The following is a 26,878-nucleotide window of genomic DNA, read 5'->3' as shown; positions in this document are numbered from 1 at the left end:
AGTTTATTCCAAAGGTGGGAAAAAAAGAGGAATGAAAGGGTGAAGGTGAGCAGTGATTCGTAATTTTGGTCGTTTTACCAGAAGGGGTTTGCTGGTGGACCTTGAGCGCCCTGCGGAAATATGGGGGGACATATCACAGACAGAGCAGGGGGTGAGACCGGAGAGGAGACGGTGAAAGACAGAAAGACCACCAACCTGCCTGCGGTGAGAGAGTGAGAGACCCAAAGACTCAGCCTCAGCTTGAGAGATATCAATAATCCTAAATGCCTTGCTATGCACAGCGTGAAGCCAAGAAAGGGGAGAGCAGTACTCCATCAGGCTGTGGATGAAAGCTTTGTTTGTAGTCAGGAGCTCAGGTGGGCCGAGGAAGGACTTTACACGACGGAGGATACCCAGTTGGCGACTGGTTTTGGAGGACAGGTTCGAAATGTGGCTTTCCCAGGAAAGATCATGGCTGTTCAGACTGATAAGTTTCTTGGTAAAACAAATCAATGGAAAGGTAATGATATGTTGAGGAGAATTGACTGTAGTCTTTTTTATTATTTTTTTTATATATTTATTTGCTTCCAGTAGATGTATGAACCAACGACTGAGTATTTTCCAACATGCACAACAAAAATGAATACAAGCCGGTAGGCGACGAGGGATTCGCTAGGATCGAAGCGCTGGATACGATGCTTTTCATTCAGACTGATCCACCGACGAAGATTCATTGCCAAGACGTATTGGTTCACACACAATTGTTCCTCTGCCTGGCAAGATTTTTCCTATTGCGTATTTTGCCAACTGGCACTCCTCATAAAAAATGACGGTAAATAGACACCCTATTTTTGAAGGACTACCATTTGAAAAATAATCAGTTTGCTGGTTTGTGCTGTGGAGCCTCGCATTGCACACACACACACACACACACACACACACACACACACACACACACACACACACACACACACACACACACACACACACACACACACACACACACACACACACACACACACACACACACACACACGGAAAACCCGATAAACTTCTCTCAATGCTCTTGTTTGACCACACCTCCTGAGTCACACATTATTTTCCACAAGCCACGCCCACTTTCCTACGCCACGCCCGCTTTTCATCAACCACGTCCACTTTCCCTAAGTTCCACCCACTTTCCTAAGCCCCTCTTACAAAATGACGGTGAATAGACACCCGATTTTTGAAGGACTACCATTTGAAAAATAAAACCTCAATCAAAAATCGGCTCGAGTGAAATTTTCTAAATATCTCGAAGTGTTTCATTCCGAAGTCTCGATTCTCTACATTCAAAACTGCAGGACAAGTATTGAAAATACTGCACGCGGTTTTTTTGGCCGCTGCACAGCAACGGGTGGTTGTGAGGCAACGAAATTCAAACGCGCACATTCCCAACACATATTGCACATGTTGGCAAAGTTTCATCGAAATCGGTTTGCTGGTTTGTGCTGTGGAGCCTCGCGTTGTAGACACACACACACACACACACACACACACACACACACACACGGAAAACCCGAAAATAAGGGATATCGAGCATATCCAATAATTGGAGGTGGTGTGTGGATCGTGGAATCGTTTTTGGTAAATAAATAAATAATTGGAGGCGGAGTGGGGGTCGTGGAATGGTTGACGGTAAATAAATAAATAATTAAAGGTGGTGTGTGGATCGTGAAATCGTTTACGGTAAATAAATAAATAATTGGAGGTAGTGTGTGGGTGGGAATCGTTTTCGGTAAATAAATAAATAATTGGAGGTGATGTGTCGGGAGGAGAATCCGAAATGTTAAATAAGTAAATAATTGGAGGTGGTGTGTTTGTGGTGGAATCGTTTATGGATTTAAATAAATAATTGGAGGTGGTGTGTGGGTCGTGGAATCGTTTTCGGTAAATAATTGAAGGTGGTGTGTGGATCGTGGAATCGTTTACGGAAAATAAATAAATAATTGGAGGCGGAGTGGGGGTCGTGGAATGGTTGACGGTAAATAAATAAATAATTAAAGGTGGTGTGTGGATCGTGAAATCGTTTACGGTAAATAAATAAATAATTGGAGGTAGTGTGTGGGTCGTGGAATGGTTTACAGGAAATAAATAAATAATTGGAGGTGGTGTGTGGGTCGTGGAATGGTTTACGGTAAATAAATAAATAATTAAAGGTGGTGTGTGCATCGTGAAATCGTTTACCGTAAATAAATAATTGGAGGTAGTGTGTGGGTCGTGGAATCATTTTTGGTAAATAAATAAATAAATAATTGGGGGCGGTGTGGGTCGTGGAATCGTTTTTGGTAAATAATTGGAGGTGGTGTGTGGGTGGGGAATCGTTTACGGTAAATAAATAAATAATTGGAGGTGGTGTGTGGGGATGAGAATCTGAAATGGTAAATAAATAAATAATTGGAGGTGGTGTGTCGGGAGAAGAATCCGAAATGGTAAATAAATAAATAATTGGAGGTGGTGTGTGGGTGGTGGAATCTTTTTCGATAAATAAATAAATAATTAAAGGTGGTGTGTGGATCGTGGAATCGTTTTCGGTAAATATATAAATAATTGAAGGTGGTGTGTGGATCGTGGAATTGTTTTCGGTAAATAAATAAATAATTGGAGGTGGTGTGTGGGTGGGGAATTGTTTTCGATAAATAAATAATTGCAGGTGGTGTTGGGGTGGGGAATCCTTTTTGGTAAATAAATAAATAATTGGAGGTGGTGTGTGGGTGGTGGAATCGTTTTCGGTAAATTAATAATTAAAGGTGGTGTGTGGATCGTGGAATCGTTTTCGGTAAATATATAAATAATTGAAGGTGGTGTGTGGATCGTGGAATTGTTTTCGGTAAATAAATAAATAATTGGAGGTGGTGTGTGGGTGGGGAATGGTTTTCGGTAAATAAATAAATTATCGGTCTGCTGGTTTGTGCTGTGGAGCCTCGCGTTGCAGACACACACACACACACACACACACACACACACACACACACACACACACACACACACACACACACAGACGGAAAACCCGATAAACTTCTCTCAATGCTCTTGTTTGACCACACCTCCTGAGCCACACAATATTTTTCATAAGCCATGCCCACTTTCCTCTGCCACTCCCACTTTCCTATGCCACTCCCACTTTTCATCAACCACATCCACTTTCCCAAAGCTTCGCCCACTTTCCTAAGCCCCTCTTACAAAATGACGGTGAATAGACACCCGATTTTTGAAGGACAACCATTTGAAAAATAAAACCTCAATCAAAAATCGGCTCGAGTAAAATTTTCTAAACATCTCGAAGTGTTTAATTCCGAAGTCTCGCTTCTCTACATTCAAAACTGCAGGACAAGTATTAAAAATACTGTACGCAGTTTTTCGGCCGCTGCACAGCAACGGGTGGTTGCTCGTCAACGAAATTCAAACGCGCACATTCCCACAAATACTGCACATGTTGGCAAAGTTTCATTGAAATTGGTTCGCTGGTTTGTGCTGTGGAGCCTCACTTTGCAGACGCATGCACACACACACACACACACACACACACACACACACACACACACACACACACACACACACACACACGGAAAACCTGACAATAAGGGATATCTTGCATATATAGCAAATCCAATTACTCGAAATTGCATGAATATCAGTATTTGTAAACCTCAACATCCACTGTGTGGGCTCAAGAGCTATTAAATGAGGTATCATTCTGTGTTGGCTTTATGGTTAGGGTGGTGGGCTTGTGATCCTCGGGTCCTGAGTTCAATTCCTGCCGGACGTTGAATTAATACCAGGTGGGGTTGACTCAGACTATCATCCTTCCAAGGTCAGCAAAATGTGTACCAGCTTGCTGGGATGATTGTGCCATTCGAGTATCCTGCGTCAGAGTGGCAACCCTTCCAGGATTGTGTCTGGTAGCCCAGGAGACCGCTACGGCAGCACCGATGCTGTGCACAGAGTCTGGTCCCAATGGATTTGGATTTTTGGATTCAGCATTGTATGTGCTGTTGTGACAAAGTTTACCCCATTCAGATGCGATCTGGCAACTTGCATTCATATTTGGCTTGGGCAAAAGAATCGATTACCTGGTTAGAAACGACTCCCTCCATCGGAACTGGAAATCTAACCCTAAATTATACAGAACTGATTACCCGCCTTTGATGGTTCCAAGTCTGCGGAGTCGATTCCAACTATGCCTTGTCTCACTTACTCTATCGAGAATCCGATCGTTATACGTTCAGCAAATTATATCAAAAGCTTCTCCTGTCATTCTTCACAAAACAGACAAAGACATGTCTTTTTTGTGTGAAGTTTGTTCAAGTTGTGAAGAAAATGAGCAGACGTACTCACGAACTGTGTGCATGTGTGCCCGACTTCTCATTCCGGGATGTGACAGACAGCATTAGCTTATTATATCTCTGGAGTCTAGAGTATTGTGAAATTCCAAAATCATCATCTTTTTTTTTTTCAGTAAAAATATCGCAACATATTTATTAACAGCAAGTTAAGAAAAATAAAAAGTTGGGACCGATCGAGGAGCGGTCTGTTGCCTTCTCCACTGTCCAGGTAAACTGGGTTCAATTTATTATTTATTCGATTGATTAAAAAAATTACTATTTTTTCCCACAGGTTTGGATTAATTTGAAGCAACTTTTACTTCTTTGGCATGATTTCATATCGTGTAAAATGTAAATCATGCCACTGATTTACTCATGAACATGAATTTTATGCTGAAGTTATTTCTCTTTATTCCCTCTGCCACCAACGGTGGATGGAGATTATATTCTTCTCCAATTTGTCTGTGTGCAGGATATCTCAAAAAGCTCGATGGATTCGGCCGAAACTAGTTGAGCTGGATGGGTGTGTGATGAGGACCAATTGATTAAATTTTGGTGAAGAATCAGAATCGGACTTGTTTCTGAAATATTAAAAATCACCCAAGCTATATACACTGATGAGCCAAAACATTATGACCACTGACAGGTGAAGTGAATAACAATGATCATCTTGTTACAATGGCACCTGTCAAGGGGTGGGATATATTTGGCAGCAAGTGAACAGTCAGTTCTTGATGTTGATGTGTTGGATGCAGGAGTAAATACCTGAGCGACTTTGACAAGGGCCAAATTGTTATGGCCAGACGACTGGGTCAGAGCATCTTTGAAACGGCAAGGCTTGTTGGGTGCTCCCGGTCAGCAGTGGTGAGTACCTACCGACAGTGGTCCGAGGAGGGACAAACCACAAACCGGCGACAGGGTGTTGGGCGCCCAAGGCTCATCGATGTGCGAGGGCAACAAAGGCTATCCCGTCTCGTCCGAACCGACAGGTCTACTGTGGCACATCACAAAATTTTAATGGTGGTCACTGGAGGAATGTCACAATCCACAGTGCATCGCACCCTGCTGCGTATGGGGCTGCGTAGCCGCAGACCGGTCAGAGTGCCCATGATGACCCCTGTCCACCGTCGAAAGCACCTGCAATGGGCACGCGAGCGTCGGAACTGGACCTTGGAGCAGTGGAAGAAGGTCGCCTGGTCCGATGAGTCCTGTTTTCTTTTTGATCATGTGGATGGCCGTGTACGTGTGTGCTGTTTACCTGGGGAAGTGATGGCACCAGGATGCATGGTGGGAAGATGACACGCCGGTAGAGGGATTGTGATGCTCTGGGCAATGTTCTGCTGGGAAACCCTGGGTCCGATCATTCATGTGGACATCAATTTGACACGTGTCACCTACCTAAACATCGTTGCAGACCAGGTACACCCCTTCATAGCAATGGTATTCCCTGATGGCAGTGGCCTCTTTCAGCAGGATGATGCGCCCTGCCACACTGCACACATTGTTCGGGAATGGTTTGAGGAACATGATGAAGTGTTCACGGTGTTGCCCTGGCCTCCAAATTATCCAGATCTCAATCCGATTGAGCATCTGTGGGATGTGCTGGACTGACGAGTCCAATCCACGGCGGCTCCACCTCGCAACTTACAGGACTTGAAGGATCTGCTGCTAATGTTTTGGTGCCAGATATCACAGGTTACCTTCAGGTGTGTTGTAGAGTCCATGCCTCGGCGGGTCGGCGCTGTTTTGGCAGCACACGGAGGACCAACAGCATATTAGGCAGGTGCCCATAATGTTTTGGCTCATCAATGTGTGTGTATATATATATATATATATATATATATATATATATATATATATATATATATATATATATATATATATATATATATATATATATATATATATACACATTGATTATATATACACATTGATTATATATATACATTGATTATATATACACACACACTACCGGTCAAAAGTTTTAGAACACCCCCATTTTTCCAGTTTTACTGAAATTTAAGCAGTTCAAGTCCAGTGAATAACCTGAAATGGTACAAAGCTAAGTGGTAAACTGCCAGAGGTTAAAAAAAAAGTTTTGGATACAAAAAACTGAAAAATAATGCAAATTTCAGAGTTGTTAAAAAAGGCCCTTTTCAGGGAACAATTAATGGGTTCGGAACTGCAGCTGTTCTGCAGCAATGGAAGCAAATTAAGTCTCGAAAGTTGATGCAAGCAATTCCTACAAGTGTCCCAACTTTTGTTGATTAGTTACAAACCCTCTATCTGTATAAAACCAGTGTTGGAACAGACTATGATGCTCCACCCTCTGAAGCATTATTTGGACAATATTGCACTGCAGGAAGTAGTATATTGCTATCATAACGGCGAGAAAAAGACAATTAACAAAGGAAGACAGACAGACCATTATAACCCTTAAAAGTGTAGGTCTTTCCTTTGGAGAAATTGCAAAGCAGTTAAGGGGTCAGTGAGTACAGTTTCCTACACCATCAAAAGGCACTTGGAAAGTGGAGGAAACAATGACAGGAAGAGGTCTGGCAGACCCAAAGCCACAACACAAGACAAGTTTCTGAGAGCCAACAGCTTGCGTGATATGCAGCTCACAGAACAGCAGCTTCAAGCACAGCGTAATTCTGGTCGAAGTAAGGAAGTCTCAGTTTCAACTATGAAGAGAAGACTTCGAGCTGCAGGTTTGACAGGTCGAGTGGCAGAAATAAAAAGAGGCTTGCCGGGGCCATGAAGCATCACCAGTGGACTACTGAAAACTGGAAGAAGGTCTTGTAGACCGATGAATCAAAATTTGAAATCTTCGGTTCATCACGCAGGGTCTTTTACACTGTCGAGTCAGTGAAAGGATGGTTCCTCAGTGTGTGACACCAACTGTCAAACATGGAGGAGGAAGCGTGATGATCTGGGGCTCTTTTGCTGGATCCAGAGTCGGCGACTTGCACAGAGTGACTGGCACCCTGAACCAAAATGGCAACCACAGCATTTTGCAGCGTCATGCAATACCCTCTGTTCTACGCCTAGTTGGTCAGGGGTTCATCCTACAGCAAGATAACGACCCAAAACATACCTCGAGGCTATGTCAAAACTACCTTAGAAGAAAAGAACAGGACGGTCGGCTTCAAATCATGGAATGGCCAGCACAGTCTCCAGACTTAAACCCCATCGAGCTGGTTTGGGATGAACTGGACAGAAGGGTGAAAGCAAAGCAACCTACAAGTGCAACACATTTGTGGGAACTTCTGCAACAATGTTGGGAAGAACTTTCCAAACAATATTTGATTTCCATTGTGGAAAGAATGCCACGAGTATTTTCGGCTGTTATATCTGCAAAAGGTGGCTACTTTGATGAGTCAAAAATTTAGATTAAATTTTGTTCAACAAAATGATTCCATGATTTCTTTTTTATCTGCAATTGTTTATTTGTTCTATGCTTTTATTTCAGAGTACATTGAAACATTAAACTGCTTAAATTTCAGTAAAAATTGGAAAAATGGGGGTGTTCTAAAACTTTTGACTGTGTGTGTGTGTGTGTGTGTGTGTGTGTGTGTGTGTGTGTGTGTGTGTGTGTGTGTGTGTGTGTGTGTGTGTGTGTGTGTGTGTGTGTATACATGCATATACACACACACACACACACACACACACACACACACACACACACACACACACATATATATATATATATATATATATATATATATATATATATGTATATATATATATATATATATATATATATATATATATATATATATATACACACACACACACACACACACATATATACACACATGTTGTTACGGATTTCCGCCCGCCGGTGTGCGAACGACCGCGTTTAGCCAATAGCGGCCGCTTCGCCCACTGAACGGACAATCCAGTCCCGGCTTTCCGGATCAACGCCGAAAACCAGCCACGGGTGTGTTTTTAACCACACCACAACCTTCTCCGTACTCTACCCGCGTGCTGCAGGGTCAATCGCCGAATTGTCGTTATAGCTAATTAATCGCGCAGGTAGATTACCGAGAGATTGTACCTCAATGGGGCCGCTGGGACACGAGCCGCTTAATGCAGCTCACTCCGTTTGGGATAACCGAGCGGGGTGTTATCGCGACCCCCATTGGACCCGATCGCTTTACCGGCTATTTAAAAACCAACTATATTCCGAGTACAAGATGGCAGCTCAATTAGGGAAAAGATGATTTGGAGGCTTTTTGGAGAGCTTTTTGCTTCGGCTTGGCTTTTCAGCAGGCCTTTGGGTTCTGCTTGGCTCGGTTCGCTTTTTGGGTTCTGGCCTGGTTCGTCGAAGAGAGTCGGCTGCTTTGTTCATCGAAAGAGTGTTGAGCTGGTTGCTCGGCTCGAGCTTGTTGGTTGTTGTTTATTGAGAGAGGAGCGCCAGTTGCGAGAGTCGCGTGTGTTTTGCGCTCTACTTCGTCGTCCGGTTCGGCTGGCTCTTCTTTGTTCGTGGAGCTCTTGAATCTTTTTGTTCTCCGCTTGGTTCCCGGCTTGGTGCGACTCCTTGGCCTCATCTTGGAGGTGGTTCTTCGAGGAAGCGACGGATCGGCGCCTCGTCTCACCAGCACGTGTTCAGAAGCGCGAGAGGATTCGCTGGAGCTTGGGAAGGATCGCGGCTCACGGCGATTGGATCCAGCTCGTTCTCGCTGGAGCCCGGGTCCGAACAGCTTCAAGACCACACGAGGTGGAGAGGTTCGAGATAGGTTCTGAGTTTCAGCTCACCTGTCCCTCCGAGTTGAAGTCCTTATTAAAGGCATCAGCCACCATTTCTTGGGTGTGTGTGTGCGTACGTGTGTTTGTGGGCCCGTCTAACAAGTAGGAAACTGTTAAGTGCCTGTGTTATATTTGCTTTACATTTAAAAATAGAACTCGGCTGTAGGTTTTTGCTCGTGTCTTTTTCCCCATCCCCCATTCGTTGCATTGCCTGTGTTCAAATAAATGTTCCCCATTGTTAAATGTCACCTGCTCGTTGCGTCCCTTCCTCACTTTGACTGCCATGGAGCATTCGGAATGTTAGCTGGTTGTTTATAAGCCGATAAAACATACATCTGGTCCGACGGGGCTTGGCGATGTATAACCGCTCGGCAATCGCATACGGAACGAGCTGCTTAAGCGGCTCGTTTTCGTGCAGGTCCCGTTGAGGTATAAACTCCCGGCATTTCTGTCCACGCGAATAGTTAGGTATATCAACAATTCGGCGATTGACCCTGTCGCGCGTGGACGGAAGAGTTGGCTGGTTTATGGTGTGGTTAACAACATCCGTAGCTGGGTTTCGGCGTTGATCCGGAAGCTACGACTAGATTGCTCGTTAGGTGGGCGCGCGACCGCAATTGGGCTAAAATGCGGTCATCCGCATGCTGAACGGGCGAGAATCCACAACTATATATATATATATATATATATATATATATATATATATATATATATATATATATATATATATATATATATATATATATATATATATATATATGGGTTGACTCAGCCTGTCATCCTTCCGAGGTCGGCGAAATGAGTACCAGTATACTGGGCCGGTGTATACCCCGGTTAAAATAGGTGTACCATATCCCTGTGTCGTAAGAGGCGACCAGGGTTGCGTCAGGAAGGGCATCCGGCGTAAAACATGTGCCAAATCACTATGCGGATCATAATGGATGATCCGCTGTGGCGACCCCTAACGGGAGCAGCCGAAAGAAGAAGAAGATATATGTATATATATATATATATATATATATATATATATATATATATATATATATATATATATAATATGAAGAAGGCGCATCCAACGAAAAGTAAAAAAACTAGATCGACTCCGCTAAGTTGAGGAAAAAAGCGAGAGCAGACCCAGTCTCGGGCAACGTTTCGCGGCTTCCTCAGGCAAGATAGACCCCCAGCCTCGGGGCACGTGTCTGGTTGTTATTTCGATACGATCGCTCATTTCCGGTCACATGCTGGTGTTCGGGGTCTGTTGTGTCTTATGAGGCCAGCGAAACGTTGCCTGAGACAGAGTCTGCCCTTGCTTTTTTCCTCAAATTAGCGGAGTCAATCTAGTTTTTTACTTTTCGTTGGAAGCACCTTCTTCTTCTTTCAAAATGTGTAATCCCATTTACCCCATATATTTATTTTTATACATATATATGTATATCTATACATGTATAACTGTATATACAAGATAGCTTGTTATTCATTGGAGTTATTTCCGTCCGTATCTATGCATTGTCCAATTCATATTAATTTTTTTTGTATCTTTAAAATATTTTTTTTAATTCTCCAGTGATCTGCAAGAAATGTGGGGATATGGTTTACTTGGGTGGTGGGAATGAGGGAGGGTGATTTGCCGAGGTGAAAAATTAAACTTTTACCACTGATATGAAGGGACAGACTTGGGCAGGTAATCCCATAAACAAGACGGAAGAGGAACAAATGAATGAAGGTGGCCGTCAGTTTGGGTTTTTGAAGTAGACCAAGGACTCAATTACCAGATCCTAGCATGCAATCTCAACAGCTAAGGATGAGTGGAGGAGGAAGGAATAGTGAATGATGAAGTAAGGTTATTTGGAGTTGCGTTGTTGAATGATTTACATTACGCAAATGTGCCATGTACCTGAAAGGAACAATGGTATTACTATACAAGATGGTGTTCCTGCAGGGGTATGGTCTCAAGTTCCCTCTGAAATGTAATGTCTCCGTTTTCTGTGCCTCACTGATTTCGAACTTTTCAGTATTCGGTGAAATGCTAATGTTTGATCCACTGTGAAGTGGAATGTAGAGGTAGTTCAGACTTTCCTCTGAGTCAGAGGATCTAATATTGATCCTGAGGACTCCGATGAACACTGAGCCTTTGGGATTATGTTGCAATGTTATTATGGCTGGAGATGTTTCAATTTTCATTGAAGGACCACATATGATTGTATTAGAAAGTAATTATGGCGATATGGAATTTTCGTTTTTGCAGTATCGTCGCAAGTTGAAACTTGAAAATGCGGCATTGCATCGTGATCGGCGTTTTGCAAATCAAAAGAAGAGCCAACCGATTTCCTTTGGCTCAAAGGACCCAACTGAGGGTGTTTTTGTGACGTCTCCACCACCACGACCTGATTCCCCTCCAGAAACCCCACGGGAAAAGAAGTCCAGGCCAGCCAGGCATGAAAGGAAGCGTGGGAAGTGGCTCAAGAAATAACATACGTCATCTCCTCTGCTCTTGACGTGTTGTTTGAGTCAAATATCTTCTGAATGTGTTTTTTTTTTCTGTTGGTTTTATTATATCTTTCATTCTCAACGCTGAACAAAATTGGTACATATTATTTACAATCTTAAAACGTTTTGTTTACGAAGAGCAACTGTTTGTGTGCTGTGTTATTTTGAACGTATAATTTCTAAATTTCAAAGTTACACAATATATGTTTGAAGCTATTTGAGCCTCAATTGATTGTTTCCTTCTTTCAGAGGCAAACCGAGAACAGATGTCAAATCATCAATCGTGGTTCATTTCTGGAGGCTTCTTTTAAAAAACAAAAATGATAATTGTTAAATTGGTTTTGAACATACCTAATTCTCCTCCAGTAGATATTATTTGTTCTCCTCTTGTGTTTTGAACCTCAGTTATTATTTCATCATATCTTCCCCAGTTAAGAGATAACAAGTGCCCCCTTTTTGTTGGTTACCCGAATGTATGCTTTCACTCTCAATCTTTCTTTTCCCCAAAGGTCTTCTTTTTTTTTTTCTTCTGCTAAAATAGTACCAATTTACAGTTTTTTGAGAGTTCTGTGTTGAAGTGAATGTCTTGGGAATTAATGTTATTTTGTGCTTTTTGAAGAGAACTGTCACCTAAACATTATGTATTCCCGGGTTCCTTCACGTGTGATGCTGGTTCGTGAGTTCCTCCTTAATTTTTTTTTTTTTTTTGTCATCCCTTCCCCAAAGTGAATTTTCACTCGTTACACTGTTTATTCCTTTAAAAGCTCTTAACATTAAAAGAACGCTTTAAAAAATGTTTTTTTTTTAAATGCCTCACTTGCTTTACTACTCTATCAGGAACAACCCATGCATTCTTAAATTTTGCATAGTTTGTGTGCACTCGACGATCATTTCCTCTTCACGTCCATCCACAAACTATTGGCGGCAGACGGGACACCCAGTTTAACGTCCATTCGAGGGACGGCACACATTGATGCCTTGCGCTGCCTGTGAAACATTGGGATGACATTTTATATCTGGGTCCGGATTTGAACCCAGGCTAGACAGCTCGGAGACGAGTGTGCCTACCTCCAGTCTTGGCCATCTTGCCTGCCCTTGAGAAAGTATGTATAAGTGACATGAAATTAGATGAGGGGGTTTCTTTGAATCAATTTCATTGCTTTTTCTAATGTTTTCTTCCTGTTGCTTTTGGTGTTTTGTTGCTGAGTTGTTTTTTCCCCACACCCAAATTCCATGTTTTGAAATGCTTGGTCGGTTGTAATATAAGTAGGAGAATTTACATATTATTTGATGTCCTTGACAACGTGGAGGACTTTACAGTAAAACCTTTTCAGGAAGCAGATTGGGAGAGGCGTAATCAGGATTATCCGGTGCATCGCATTGCCCCATTTCACCAGAATCGAGGCGACAGCTATCAGCTGGACATGGAAGAGTCAAGATGTGTACTCATCACAGGTTGCTCTTCCGGCATCGGACTCGCAGTCGCAATTAAACTTGCCAAAGACTGCAAGAAACGCTTTTCTGGTGAGTCTTTTAAAGGAATTGTTTCCCGTGTTCTGCACGATGAATCCATCATGGGTCAAAAGCTGATTAAATGGTGTTGAAGAATGGTTTCGTGTTAGAAGTCTGATTATAATGTCTTATTCAAGACGTCTTGTTCTGAGTTTGTTTTTGTTTTTGTTTTTAATCCCATTTTGTGTAGTCAGAGAAAACAAATATCTGTTTAGAGGGAAATATCAGGTCGGGAAATAGGGAACAATAAGTGGAGTACTGTGATTGAGGCAGCACAAAAGATTGGTATCATTGGACCTCACCCATTAAAAGGAAGTCCATAACGTTTCTCTTCTTAATCCCTTTCTATAACAAACTCAAAAATTCAGACTTTTTCCTCTTCCTTGTTTTGTCTGCAAAGTCAAGGTTTGTGGCAGAGCTGGAACACACTAGATCAGAACAAAAATAAGTGGAATGGGGGGGGAGACACACCAACAGCGTGGTAGGATACCAACAGTTGGAGGAAGAATGAGATCAAGGGGAGGGAGGAAGTCACAGGTGGAAACCTGCGACGAGCTTAAATGTACCAATAAGAGGAAGGGAAAAACTGGAGATGGAACAAAAAGAGCTGGGGAGAAAAGATAACCTAGACGGGCAGGGGTGGGCTTGGGAAGCATTAATGAGGGTAGCAAAAGTTCATGAGCATGGATTGGGGATGATTTAATGTGGTGGTTAACAGCCATCTTCAAGCCCTGGAGGGAAGAATGAAGTCGATCAGACTAAGGTTGGTTCTCCATGTGAGAGAAAAGAATAATGAAAGAGTGGTGTGCGGCAAGCCTCAATTTTTGGGAGTTTCACCAGAAGTTGGTTATTGATGGATCATGTGTGCTGCAGAAACGTAGTGGAAGAAGGGTTGGGTGGGCAGGAAGAAGACAGTAAGAAAATGGCAGAGGGTGAAAGACCAGAAAGTAGATGGGAGAAAACAGAGGCTACTAACCTGTCAGCAGTGATGCAAGAGTAACAGGCCATTTGAGAGCCATTATTTCCACAACATCAAGATGTGTCTTGCAAGGTTGCCAATCCAAATGGGAGCCCAATACTCCATTGAAATAAAAGGATGACCTTGCAAGACAGGATGCTGATTGGACAGCTAGCTTTGGAGTCTAACTTGGACATATGGCTTGCTGAAGAAAGATCATGGCTGATGGTGAGACCCAAAAGTTTGAGTGACTTGACCTCTTCAAGAGGATTGTTAAGAAAGTAGATGGGAGGGTTTGCCAGATGATTCTTTTGGAGAGACAGAGTGAGAGTGTGAGATTTGTCTGTTGAAACACAACCTCTTAATCCCTTTCAATCATTAACTCAAAAATCCATAACCTTTCTCCTCTTAATCCCATTCTACTTAATCCTATTCAAACTTGTCTCCCTCTAAAACCTGGTGGTGCCTTATTAAGTTTGTCTCTGGAGTATGCTCCCCTGCCATCCCTTCCCTCACTGCAAATGGCATTACAGCTGACACCGCTCATGAGAAGGCTGCTTAAATTCTGTGTTTGCTTCCAAATGTTGTGGCTGTACCCACCTTACCCAGTCACACCAAAATGCCCCTGAACTGTATTTTGCACCTGAGAAGGTGTGAAGTTTCTGGTAATCCGAGACTGATTCTGCAACTGGACCAGAAGGCATCAGCCTACATGTCCTTAAAACCTGCTCTGCTGCTCTTGCACATCCTTTTTCTGCCATTTGCACCCTATCATTTACCTGAAGTCATCATCCACCTGCTTGGAAATCAGCTAACATCACAGCATTACATTAACAAAACTGGAAGGGCACTCGGTAGAGCGTATACCTCTGCCATGTAATGCCTGATCCACAAGAGCATATCGGGCCCAATCCATTTTTGAAATATGCTATACACTAGTAGATAGTTTTTGGCTCTATCTCTCAATGGTGAAGAATCACTTTAAAAATTTTAGTAGTCGGATTCGGATCTTCATCAAAATCTAATTGTTTCGTCTTTGTCACACACCCAACCTGCCCACAAAATTTCATCCGGATCAGTCCACAACTTTTTAAGATATCAGTTCAGGTTCAGACCTGGTCACTCTACCCTGGTCATCCTGCTTCTGCCATCATAAAAATGGATGGAAGCCCTCAATCTCAGACATAAGATCATGGCAGTCTCTCTCGACTTATCTTGAGAATTCAATGCAGTCTGGAACCCCATCTTGCACTCCAAACTCTGCCTGTGGCATCCAAGGCCAACTCCACACATGACTTACTGACTTCATCTACTCTCGTAACCAACACGTGGCTCTCAACAAGATCCTCTTCTCATCTCCATTTGATGCTGGAGTGTCCCACAGCAGTGTTTTGGGTGTAGTTGTATTCCGAATCGTCATCAGCGATCTTTCTGACTGTAAAATGCTCCATCATTTTGCTGTCAACTCCACCCTCTGTCGTAACATCCCTCATCCATAAGAAAGGCAGACAGCGGCCCTTGATCCCTTTCTGCTGCCCTTTATCGAATCACAAGCTGCTCATACACATGGAATGTCTTTCAATCTTGACAAATCTCACTCTGTCTCCAAAAACACCATCTGGAAAACCCTCCCATCTACTTCCTTCAACTTCTTGAAGAAGTTCAGTCATTCAAACTTTTAGGCCTCACTGTCAGCCATGATCTTTCCTGGGCAAACCACATGTGTAAGTTGGCCTTCAAAGCCCATTCGACCCAGTCGCATATTGTGCAAAGTCTTTCATTGGCACATCCTCTGTCGAGCATCTTCCATCGAGGTGTCCTTTGTCATGGGCATCCTCCGTCGTAGGCATTTTTCGACCGTTAGGCATCCTTCCACCAGCCAACCAGCAACAGCACCAGCCAACAGCAAAGGCACATCTGAACTTTTATCGATCTACAAGGCCTTCATCCACAACTTTATGGAGTACTACTCTCCCCTCTGGGTTGATGTCCATGCTTTACACTTTGCTGAGGTTGATGCTGTGGAAAACAAGGCCTTCAAAATAAATGGAATCTCACGTGATGAAGCTGTCTCTCTGGACCTATCTCTTACACATCACAGACAAGCCAGTGGTCTTGCTGCCATCTACTGCCGACCACCTCCTTTCTGGTCTTGGACCCTCTTCCCTATCCATAAAGCGAGCTGGGCAGGATTGGCGATTGGAAGAGAAGGGCATTATGGCTGCCTTTCCCTGGACAAAGTGAAGAAGGCTGCATGATTCTAGGTTCGTGCTGAGGCGAATTTGCTCGCATGATGGAGCAAGATGCTGGCCATTGACTTCGGTATTGTGCGAGACCGTGCCACAAAGCCTCGTATTGTGTCACCAGAAAAGAAGGCGGCACCATTTTGTCGAGGGGCGATGTCGACAAGTGCGATCGATGAAAGAAGCTGCAGTCGTAAACTTCCTGTCCCAGTCGTACACCTGCTGCAGCGACAAACATAGGTCACCATATTGCATTTTCATTCTGCGATGGAGTTCACTGGGATTCACACCCTCACTTCCCAAGAAACAGATGACAGAACGTTGCTCCTCCCTGGTGCATACTTTTAAGGGAGCCACCATCTTGGAACTGCTCTACTGACGTGGTACACTCAATGTTGCCAGAACTTAAACAGGCAAAACATGACTCTTACCCACCGTCTACAACTACACACATTACATTCTCGAATTTACATCGCCATTTTAAGGTTACTTATTGACTGCCCCTCGTATTTAAGGGAAAGAGTACGGATCATAGATGAGGATGAAGAATGACAGTGAACAGAGCAAAGGGCGCAGCACGCGCAGGCTGCATATCCTGTTGTATCACCTGAACAAGTAACAACTAGACAGTTCATATAGAACACGATTCCCCGTGCAGTGTTACCTCAATTTTAATCGAATAACGATTTCAACTTAAAAAAAAAAATAAAATCCCAGATGTTTGTGTTGTTGAAGTAGACCAGAAGCAGTCCTGAATTCCACCCTTATATACACGCCCCATTTAACCTTTATTTAAATTGAAGTACTACAAATCTGGGGGTTATTGGAAGTATTGTGTTCTACAGTCCTCAAGTATATAATTAAATTTAAATGAAATAATAGAATAATGAGCGACCAATTACACAAAAATGTATCCAAAACATTGTACCGATTGAAATTTGAGTGATGAGAAATTGGTATATATCTTCGTATGTGATCAATGTTGTGATCAATGTTGTTGGGTATATATATATGGCAGTATATATATATACCCAACAACAACAACAACAACAACAACACGCTCACCTTCTCCCGATTCTGCTACTTCTTCTTCCTCTTAACTTCCTCCTCGTCTTCCTCGATTTCTTTTTTTTTTTTTTTTACATTTCCATGACCTAATCTGTTGAACTCTCTCATACATTAATATTAACAACAAAAACGATCTTATGATGCTTCATCTTCCTCTCTCACACATGTGGTACTCTTTACTGTTTCACAATGCACTACTCTTCTGCTATTTCAACAGACTGCTTTCATTTCGACCTCTCCTTCATTCCTTGCCTAAAAAATCCAACTATTACAGCGCTTCTTCTCTCCATGCTCTGAATTCGCCTTCATTGCATCCATCAAGAATTGTGTTAAATCGCATCTCTGACCTAAAACTTTTAAAAACCACAGTTTGCCATGGATGCTCGCTTTCCATCAACCATTCTTTTTTCCAACTTCAGTGCCAACTCACCCCCCTCACCCCTCACTCTCACTCTCAAAGCAACCATCCCACTCTTCTCCCTCCAAGCCTCCCTCTCACCTCTCTCAAAAATTCCCCCCTCACCTTTCTCCCTCCTTTCATCCCCTCACTCTTCCTTCTCTAAGTTGCCCCCCTCTCATCCACCAACCTACCTCCCTCCACTGCCCTCTCACCTCCATCTCTTCCTCCACCTCCTCAAATACTCAACTGCCATCTTCCTTGTCTCTTGTCCCCCCCTCTCTCCCAGCACCACAGAGCCTTTTCTCCTCCTCATTCGGCCCCCTCCCCTCGCTATTCTGCAATACCCCACACTCCTTCAGCAACCCTCCTTACCTCCCCCCCTCGCCCCTCGTCCTACCCTCCCCCGCCCCCTCCACCTCCTGCACCCAAAGCCTCCTCCCCTACCTCTTCATTAAAAGTGTGGACCTCAAACATCCGGGGCCTTCGCTCAAACCTTTCAGATCTTTCCATGCAGGTTGCCACTGACAAACCAGACATTATCTGCCTAACAGAAACTTTCCTCTCCCAAGACGTGTCTGACTCCCAAGTATCTCTCCTGGTTACTCCGTCCTCCGGTATGACAGACCTGAGCCTCGTCCTGGTGGAGGTGTTGTTCTCTTCATCAAAGACTCTATTCCTCACTCACCCTACACTGCTCTCACTCCCTCACACCTCGGGGAATACCTCTGGCTTCGGCTTCCCCTCCACTCCCACCTCATGTTTATATGTGTACTGTACCGTCCACCGAACAGTGATGACTCCATCTACACCTCACTCTCCGAAAACATGGACCATCTTCTATCTTCTCATCCAAACTCTCTCTTCCTCTTATGTGGCGACTTCAATTGTCATCACGCCAGTTGGCTAGGTGTGGGTACCTCTCTCACCTGCCATGGGACATCAGCAAAAGCTTTCTGTGACTCATTGGGACTGACTCAATCGGTCAACTTCCCGACCCGGATCTCAACCAATGGTACTCCATCTCTTCTGGATCTGATTTTGACAAATTTCCCTGACAATATCTGCTGCTCTTCCTTCGCTCCAATTGGTTCTTCTGACCACATCCTTGTTCAAGTGGACATCTATCTGGCTGTTATCAGAGAACCACCTCACCGCCGTCGAGTCTGGCATTTCACTCAAGCCGACTGGCAGGGTCTCCGAGCAGCCATCAAACTTACAGACTGGTCTCCTATCACTACTTTCTCAAACATCAACTCATCCTGGGAATTCTTTCAAAGAAACTTGCTCTCCCTCATGCACAGATTTATCCCCTCTCGTGTTCAGTTGTCTTACCCTTCCTCCCGCCCTTGGTTTACTGAAGCTTGTGGCGAGGCAGTTGTCCTGAAACAACTTGCCTTTGCCTCATGGAAAGCAAACCCAACTGAGGGCAATCTCAGTTCTTTCCACAAAGCTCGGAACAAGTGTGTAGCTACCCTCAGGAGAGCCAGAAAACAACATCTTTCTCATCTCAAGTCTGAACTCTCAAACCTCTCTCCCTCCTCAAAATCCTGGTGGCGTTTAATCAAATCTGTTTCTGGTGTATGTTTCCCCCTCCATCCCCTCCCTTACACTCAAATGGCCGCACTGCTGATTCCACACGTGATAAAGCTGAATGTCTAAACTCGGTGTTTTGCAGCTAAATCTTGTGTCCCAAACCCATCACTATCTCTACCCACTTTACCCAGTCGCACCCAACTGTCCCTGGACTCTATATCCTTTTCTCCTGTCAACGCACAGAGCTTGCTTTCAAACCTCGAGTCAGATTCTGCAACCCGTCCAGACGGCATCAGCCCACGTGTCCTCAAAGCCTGCTCTTCTGCTCTTGCTCACCCTCTCTCTGTTCTATTCACCCTCTCATTTTCCCAAGGTCATCTGCCATCTGCTTGGAAATCTGCTAACATCACTGCCCTGCATAAAAAAGGTGCAAAAACAGATCCCTGTAACTATAGACCAATCAGCCTTCTCCCAATCATCAGCAAGGTTATGGAATCCATCATCGCTTCAGACATGAAATCCTTCCTCTTCTCCAATGGCTTGATTTCCAATCATCAATTTGGTTTCAGACCAGGTCACTCTACCCTAGATATGCTGCTACTGCTCTCCCATCATTGGATGGAGGTCCTCAATGCCAGACAGAAATCTGAGCCGTATCCCTGGACATATCACGTGCTTTTGACACAGTCTGGCACCCTGCCCTACTCACCAAACTCTCTTCCCATGGTATTCAAGGCCATCTCCACTCATGGCTCGCAGACTTCCTCTCCTGTCGCAGTCAACGTGTGGCCCTAAATGGAGTTCTTTCATCCCCTCTTCCTGTGCAGGCTGGAGTTCCTCAAGGTAGCGTTCTGGGCCCTGTTCTTTTTCTGGTTTTCATCAATGATCTCTCGGACTCTCTGGAAAATCCTCTATTTCTCTTTGCCGATGACTCCACCCTCTGCCGTACCATCTGTCATCCCTCAGACCGGCAAGCAGCAGCTTCTTCGCTCACTGCAGATCTGGATAAAATCACAAACTGGTCCAACACGTGGAACATGTCTTTCAATCCAGACAAATCTCACACTCTCACTATGTCTCTTTGAAAGGACCGTTTACAAAACCCCCCCATCCACTTTCTCAACAATCCTCTGGAAGAAGTCTTTTCTTTCAAGCTTCTGGGTCTCACTATCTGCCATGACCTTTCCTGGGAAAGTCACATTTCCAACCTTGTCTAAAAAGCCAGTCGCCGACTAGGGATCCTCCGTCGTGCAAAGTCCTTCCTCGGCCCTCTTGAGCTCCTGACCACTTACAAAGCTTTTGTCCGTAGCCTGATGGAGCACTGCTCTCCCCTCTGGGCTGGTGCTCCTGCCTCCCACCTTTCTCGACTTCACGCTGTCGAAACCAGGGCTTTTAAGATCATTGGCATCTCCCGCAATGAAGCTGAGTCTTTGGGCCTCTCACTCAATCACCGCAGGTTGGTCGGTGGTCTTTCTGTCTTCTACCGACTCCTCTCCAGCCTTGCCCCCCCTGCTCTCTCTGTAATTTGTCCCAACCACATTTCCACAGGGCGCTCAAGGTCCGCCAACAACCCCCTTCTGGTAAAACTACCAAAATCACGAATCACTGCTCATCTTCACTCTTTCATTCCTCTTTTTTCCCGCCTTTGGAATAAACTTCCTCACTCTATTCTTTCCCATTCTTCCCTCCAGGCTTTCAAAACAGCTGTTCACCACCACCTCTTATCTTCCCCCATCCAAATCCTCGATCTTTTCTACCCCGATAATCCACCCAAGCCCACTTCCTTCAATTCTCCTGCTTTCCTTCCTGAAAGTCCCTTTAATGTCCATCTTCCCCTCGCCATGTTCCCCGTCCCATCCCCATCCCTCTCCCTTCCACAGTTCACCTGTGTCTGTTCCCCAATGTTTTGTCCCTTCCACTCCCGCCCCTCTTGTCTCATGCCTCCTTGCTGTGAGTTGTGTGTTCGCTCTCATACGAGCCTCGACCAAGGTATACAAAAAAAAAAAAAAAAAAAAAAAAAAAAATGGAAGTCCCTTAAACATATATGATATTATAGCATCGCTTTCATGCAAAAACTGTATGTTTAATTAAAATACCTCCGTGCATAATATATCTATCTTCTATACATTACTAAAACTCTCATCATGTATGTATGTATGTATGTATGTTCCCTAAATACAGCCAAAACGGTACACGATAGCGAAAAAATTTTCGGCCCACCTTACTCACCATTCACCTGCGGTGTGCAGAATCAAGTTTCGTTCAAATCGGGTAACGAAAAAATTATTTAAAAATCAATTCCCGATTCAGTCAATTACTCTTGGGGATTATTTGATCAATGCAAACAACCTCAACGGTATAGTATGCTGGAGCTATTTTTTTTTCCTTGAAATGATTTATTTTCATCAACCGCTGTCACAACGCGAACCCAACGGGTTCACGAGTCGTCTAGTATCATGTATAATCGAACTGATAACAATTAACAAGATCATTTATATGGAGACCCCCTTTCCCTTGGTTTATTTTTCCCCTGTGCCACAGTTATTGCAACGATGCGGGATGTCAGCCGGCGTGGGAAGCTGGAAGAGGCAGCAGGTTCAACAATGGGAGACACCTTGTCCGTGTTACCACTTGACGTCACCAGTGACCAGTCGGTGGCTGCGTGTTTTGACGCCATCCCCAACCATCGTGTCGACGTGCTAAGTGAATGGCAGCATTTACTTTACACTTCATACATACTTACCCTGCAAAACTAACGGTCACATTGAATTAATCATCATACAGCATCAGGAAATGTCTTAAGTTCGAGAAATGTTGTGTTTTTAAAATTAGTTCTGGAACGTTTCAACATCTAATGCCACAATCAAACGGTTAATAAACTGCTATTTCAATTTAAACGACCATTTTAATATTGTATGTTCACCGAATACCTGTTTCAGACAGTATTCACGCCCCTCGACTTTTGTCACATTTTGTTGTGTTGCAGCCTGAATTTAAAATGGATTAATTTTTTTTTAAATGTCATCGATCTATTCAAAATACCCCACAATGACAAAATGAAAACATGTTTTTAGACATTATTACAAATGAAAAGCTGAAATGTCTTGCATCTATAAGTTTTAAACCCCCCTGAGTCAACACTTTGTAGAAGCACCTTTGGCAGCGATTTCAGCTTTTCCTGGGTATGTCTGTATCAGCTTTGCACATCTGGATTTGGAGATTTTCTCCTATTCTTCCTTGCAGATTTCCTCAAGCTCTTTCAAGTTGAATGGGGAGCATCGGTGAAGAGCAGTCTTGAGGTCTTTCTACAGATTCTCAAGGGGATTCAAGTCTGGGTTTTGGTTGTGCCACTCAAGGACTTTCACCTTGTTCTGAAGCCATTCCAGTGTTGCTTTGGCTGTATGCTTGGGGTCATTGTCCTGTTGGAACGTAAATCATTGCCGCAGTCAAAGGTCTTTTGCACTCTGAAGCAGGTTCTCCTCAACGATTTGCCTGTCGTTGGCTCTATTCATTGTTCCCTCTATCCTCCACCTCAGATGGGTGATCAGCTGTGCTCGGTTTCCACCAGACGTAGCGTTTTGCATTCAGGCCAAGAGTTAAATTTTTGTCTCATCAGACCACAGAATATTTTGCCTCATGCTCTCAGAGTATTTCACGTGGCTTTTTGTAAACTCCAGGTGTGCTGTCATGTGCCTTTTTCTCAGGAGTGGCTTCTGTCTGGCCACTCTCCCATAAAGCCTAGATTTGTGAAGTACTGCAGGGATTGTTATCCTTCCGGCAGGTTCTCCCATCTCAGCCAAGGATCTCTGTAGTTCTGTCAGAGTAGTAACTGTGTTCTTGGTCATCTCCATGACCAAGGTCCTTCTTGCCCAGTTACTCAACTTGGTCGGATGGCCATCTCAAGGAAGAGTCTCGGTAATTCCATATTCTTTCCATATCCTAATGATGGAGCTCACTGTGCTCTTGGGAACTTTCAACACTCAAGAAATTGTTTTATACCCTTCCGCAGGTTTACACCTCCTCACAATTCTATCTCAGAGTTCTACTGACAGTTCCTTGGACTTTGTGGTGGAGTTTCTGCTCTCACATGCACTGTCAACTGTGGGACCTTTTATAGAAAGGTGTAGGTTTTTTTTTTATAAATCATGTCCAATCAATTGAAGTGCCCACAGGTGGACTCCAATCCAGTTGTAGAGAAATCTCAAGGATGATCAAAGGAAATTGGATGCACCTGAACTAAATTTGGAGTATCATAGCAAATGGTTGGCTTAATGGTAAGGGTGGTGGGCTTGGGATCCTCGGGTCCTGAGTGAAATCCCACTCGGCCATTGAATTAATACCAGCTGGGGTTGATTCAGTCTGTCATCCTCTGAGGTCAGCAAAATGAGTACCAGATTCCTGGAATGCGTGAGCCATCGAGTATCCTGTGTTGGAGTGGCGACCCATCCAGGATTGTGCCCAATAGCCCAGGAGACTACCTTGGCAGCAACGACACTCTGTACAGAGTATGGTCTCAATGGATGGATGGATAGCAAATGGGTTGAATACTGTTGCAGTTCTACAAACCGCATGCCGTTAAGGCAATGGCACCCAACATACAGTGATCCCCAGGCAATTGTTTTATTAGTCTTCATGCAGTTAGACCTTCCTCTCATGTCTAGTGGGTTAACGGGACAAAGTGCATTGCGTGGGTCTAATAGCTAGGTTTATTAACTATATCTGTCTCCTATTCTGATTTCTAATCCAACCCTTTCCTTTTAGCCATGGTACAAGTCAAGCAAGCACACACGCCATGCAATATGCGATTGAATAGCAAACACACTTGGCTGCTCCATGATGCCTCCCGTGGTTTGGAACCACAACCAAACTCCCTCCAACAAGCACACTACACACTATACAGCAGACACATGGCACGCCATTATTTCATTCAAATCTGCGTGCCAATTTCCAATGGCATCTAACCTTGCTTCTCCCCTTGCTCACCAAACTTCACCACTTCGACCACCAACACCTCCCGCACACGGGAAAAATATTCCCACACCCACTTGTCTCTGCATCGCAACAATTCACCACTAAACAGAGGCGTGCTGTACAACTTGGGCTGTCCTGGGACCGTGCGAAGCAGGGCCGAGCAACGAACGTTAATAGCTCGACCGTATCTTGCCGGGGATGTACCGGGTGAGCACGCAGGATTGATACGACCCTCGTCCAGTCGCCAGAACGTGGCAAGCCAAGGGCAACGAGCAGGAGTCGCGGGAAGGGTGATCCAGGAGTTTTGTATGGGGCCTGGGTGTGCAATTTGGCTCACGAGAGGGGGCCCATGGGTGGCGGGTGTGCATTGCTATTCAGCATTCAGACTGTACTCAGAGCATGTTCAGGGCGGGGGTGTCAGCTCATACCCTATGTTGAATCAGGAGCTCCAGGCCGTAGCGAGCCGGATGGGCAAATGACAGTTTCCAGCTGTGAGAGCCTGGCAGGGCATGGCTCGGGCCGCTGTGGCCCAATGGAGGAGCGGGATTCGGGTCACTGCGTCGCCTTCGGTTCGTCACCCCACCCTTCGCCCGGGGCTTATAAAAGGAGGAACGTGGAGCTGCTCACTCTGCTTCGCCCTCTTGTTATCTGCTCCTCTCAGCTCTGTGTTGGCTGCTCCTCATTACCTCTGCCTTCGCTGGCTTTTCACTCGCGGTTGGTGTGCGACTGAGACGTCCTTATTTCCAGAGGACCAGTGCGGAGCGCACGTTGCCACGAGCCCCGGCAAAGTGACGAAGCCAGAGATAATGCGCCAACTCTCGAGGTGGGAATGCTCAAGCGGAGCGGTCCACAGAGGTACACGCTGCACTAACAGACCTATGCGCGACTAGGTTGGGGATCTTTTGCCTCACGCATCTTCTCTCCTCTATCTTGTCCACTTTGGACGCACAAAAGAGCATCATTACTGACTCGCAATCCCATTTTCCTCTTGCACTACACCACTACATCTTGCACTACATCGCAGCCCCCATATTGCACCACACCACACCTCCCACTCCCACACCTTAGACACCAGTATTTCTTCCTCCTACCTCTCCCTCAGTGTACCGGGTTGCGTTGGTCGGTCGACCGTGCCAGGTATTGCGAGGCCATTTGTCCTCATCTGCTCTCTTTCTTTCTGACTATCTAATCTTCCTTGGATTTGTGTGTGTGTGTATGTGATGGTGCCTGTCATAGCATAAGTTAAGATTGTAGAAGTTCTCATGGGATAAGTCTGCTCTGTATCTGCTTTTGTAAATTGCTTGCCCTTTTGTCACACCCCACAAATTCCTTGCTATCCCTGCTGTATATAATGATAAACCCCATTCGCTGTGCCACATACCTTTCCACGCTTGATTGTAAATAAATGCTTGTATAGAAATGTTCCCAGCTCATTTCTGTCTTTTCCGTCATTGGTCCAGCATGGTCCATATCCTAGCTTAGCCGGGATATTATTCCCCAACGTTCTGTTTTTCTCGCCAGTACGTTCTTGGCAGTTATGCTCGGCTGCATCTGATCCGGTAAGGTGATCCAGTTTGAACAAGGCGTACCGAGGGTGTGTCCCCCGGTAATTAGATCACGTGACCTTTAGGTAAACGGTATTCATTAGATGGAGGACCCTGAGTCATGTGGTCAAGTAATTGGCGTTCACGATCGATTAGTGACCCGCTGCATCACGAAGTTATTCGTGGGCAATGGCCTGCGATTCCGGAGAGTCTGGAGGGAACCCGAGCTGGCTTCCCCTCCCCCCCCCCCTCATGGTCTTCTCACCCCTGACCCCAGGGTCTGCAACAATACTTATTGATGCAAAACATTTCAACTTCTCATTTTGAATTTGTAAAAATTTCTAAAAACAGATTTTCACTTTGTCATTATGAGGTATTTTATGTAATTCTGTGACAAAAAATTTAAATTTTATCCATTTTAAATTTAGGCTGTAACAACAAAATGTGAAAAAGTCAAGTCGTGTGAATACTTTCTGAAGGCACTGTGTATCACAAGCATGACAATGGAATTAGTAGATGAAGTTGTACTTTTAATAATGTTTTGTATTCATTTTGACATCCTATCAAAATGATAAGAAGATCATGTCTCCTCATGTGAGTGGAAGCTTGAGCTTTGAGAAAGAAAGAATAGACAGAGGATGGAGATGTGGAGGCTGAGAGAAGTCTTATGGGTATCTCACTGAGGAAGAGGAATGAGTTTATCATGAGGTGGATAGGATTAAGGGCATTTGGAGAAAGGCACGGTAGGTACGTTTGTGTTTGTTGGGGCATTTTCTCAGGAGGGAGAAGGCAATCATTGATGTGAATACAGTTGGAAGGAGAAAATGGAACGCTCCAATACTGAGGGAGAAGGAGGTGGTGAAGAGGAACATGTGAGAGATGAGGGTGCAGAGAGGCAAACCTCATGCAGCCAACTGCACATGGTGATATTAAATAGGGCTGTTGAAGTAGTTGTAGTAGAAGTAATAGTCATAGTAGCAGTTGTTGTAGTCATAGTGGTAGTATCATAACCTTTCAATCTATAAATAATGTAGCAAGTGTATCTTTGCCCAGCCACTAACAGCATC

General features: G+C 44.4%; 2 protein-coding genes across 3 annotated transcripts in view; both read left to right on the top strand.

The window, feature by feature from the left end:
- Window positions 1–13,192, top strand: part of BRIX1 (biogenesis of ribosomes BRX1) — a 60,367-nt gene extending 47,175 nt beyond the window's left edge. The window contains exon 10 of the mRNA XM_085882480.1: window positions 11,341–13,192. Coding sequence (XP_085738606.1) covers window positions 11,341–11,565 — 225 coding nt within the window. The 3' untranslated portion in view covers window positions 11,566–13,192. The remainder of the gene's footprint in view (window positions 1–11,340) is intronic.
- RDH8 (retinol dehydrogenase 8) overlaps window positions 12,845–26,878 on the top strand; it is a 42,259-nt gene continuing 28,225 nt past the window's right edge. For both annotated transcript variants that reach the window (XM_085882482.1, XM_085882481.1), the window contains exons 1-2: window positions 12,845–13,106; window positions 21,838–21,999. In XM_085882482.1, coding sequence (XP_085738608.1) covers window positions 13,007–13,106; window positions 21,838–21,999 — 262 coding nt within the window. In that variant the 5' untranslated portion in view covers window positions 12,845–13,006. The remainder of the gene's footprint in view (window positions 13,107–21,837; window positions 22,000–26,878) is intronic.

Source organism: Eptatretus burgeri, chromosome 5 (assembly GCF_056783735.1).
Source record: "Eptatretus burgeri isolate ZD-2024b chromosome 5, Ebu_testis_v1, whole genome shotgun sequence".
Taxonomy (NCBI): domain Eukaryota; kingdom Metazoa; phylum Chordata; class Myxini; order Myxiniformes; family Myxinidae; genus Eptatretus; species Eptatretus burgeri.
Note: the sequence above shows the minus strand (reverse complement) of the source record. Positions and strands in the feature narration are given on the sequence as shown.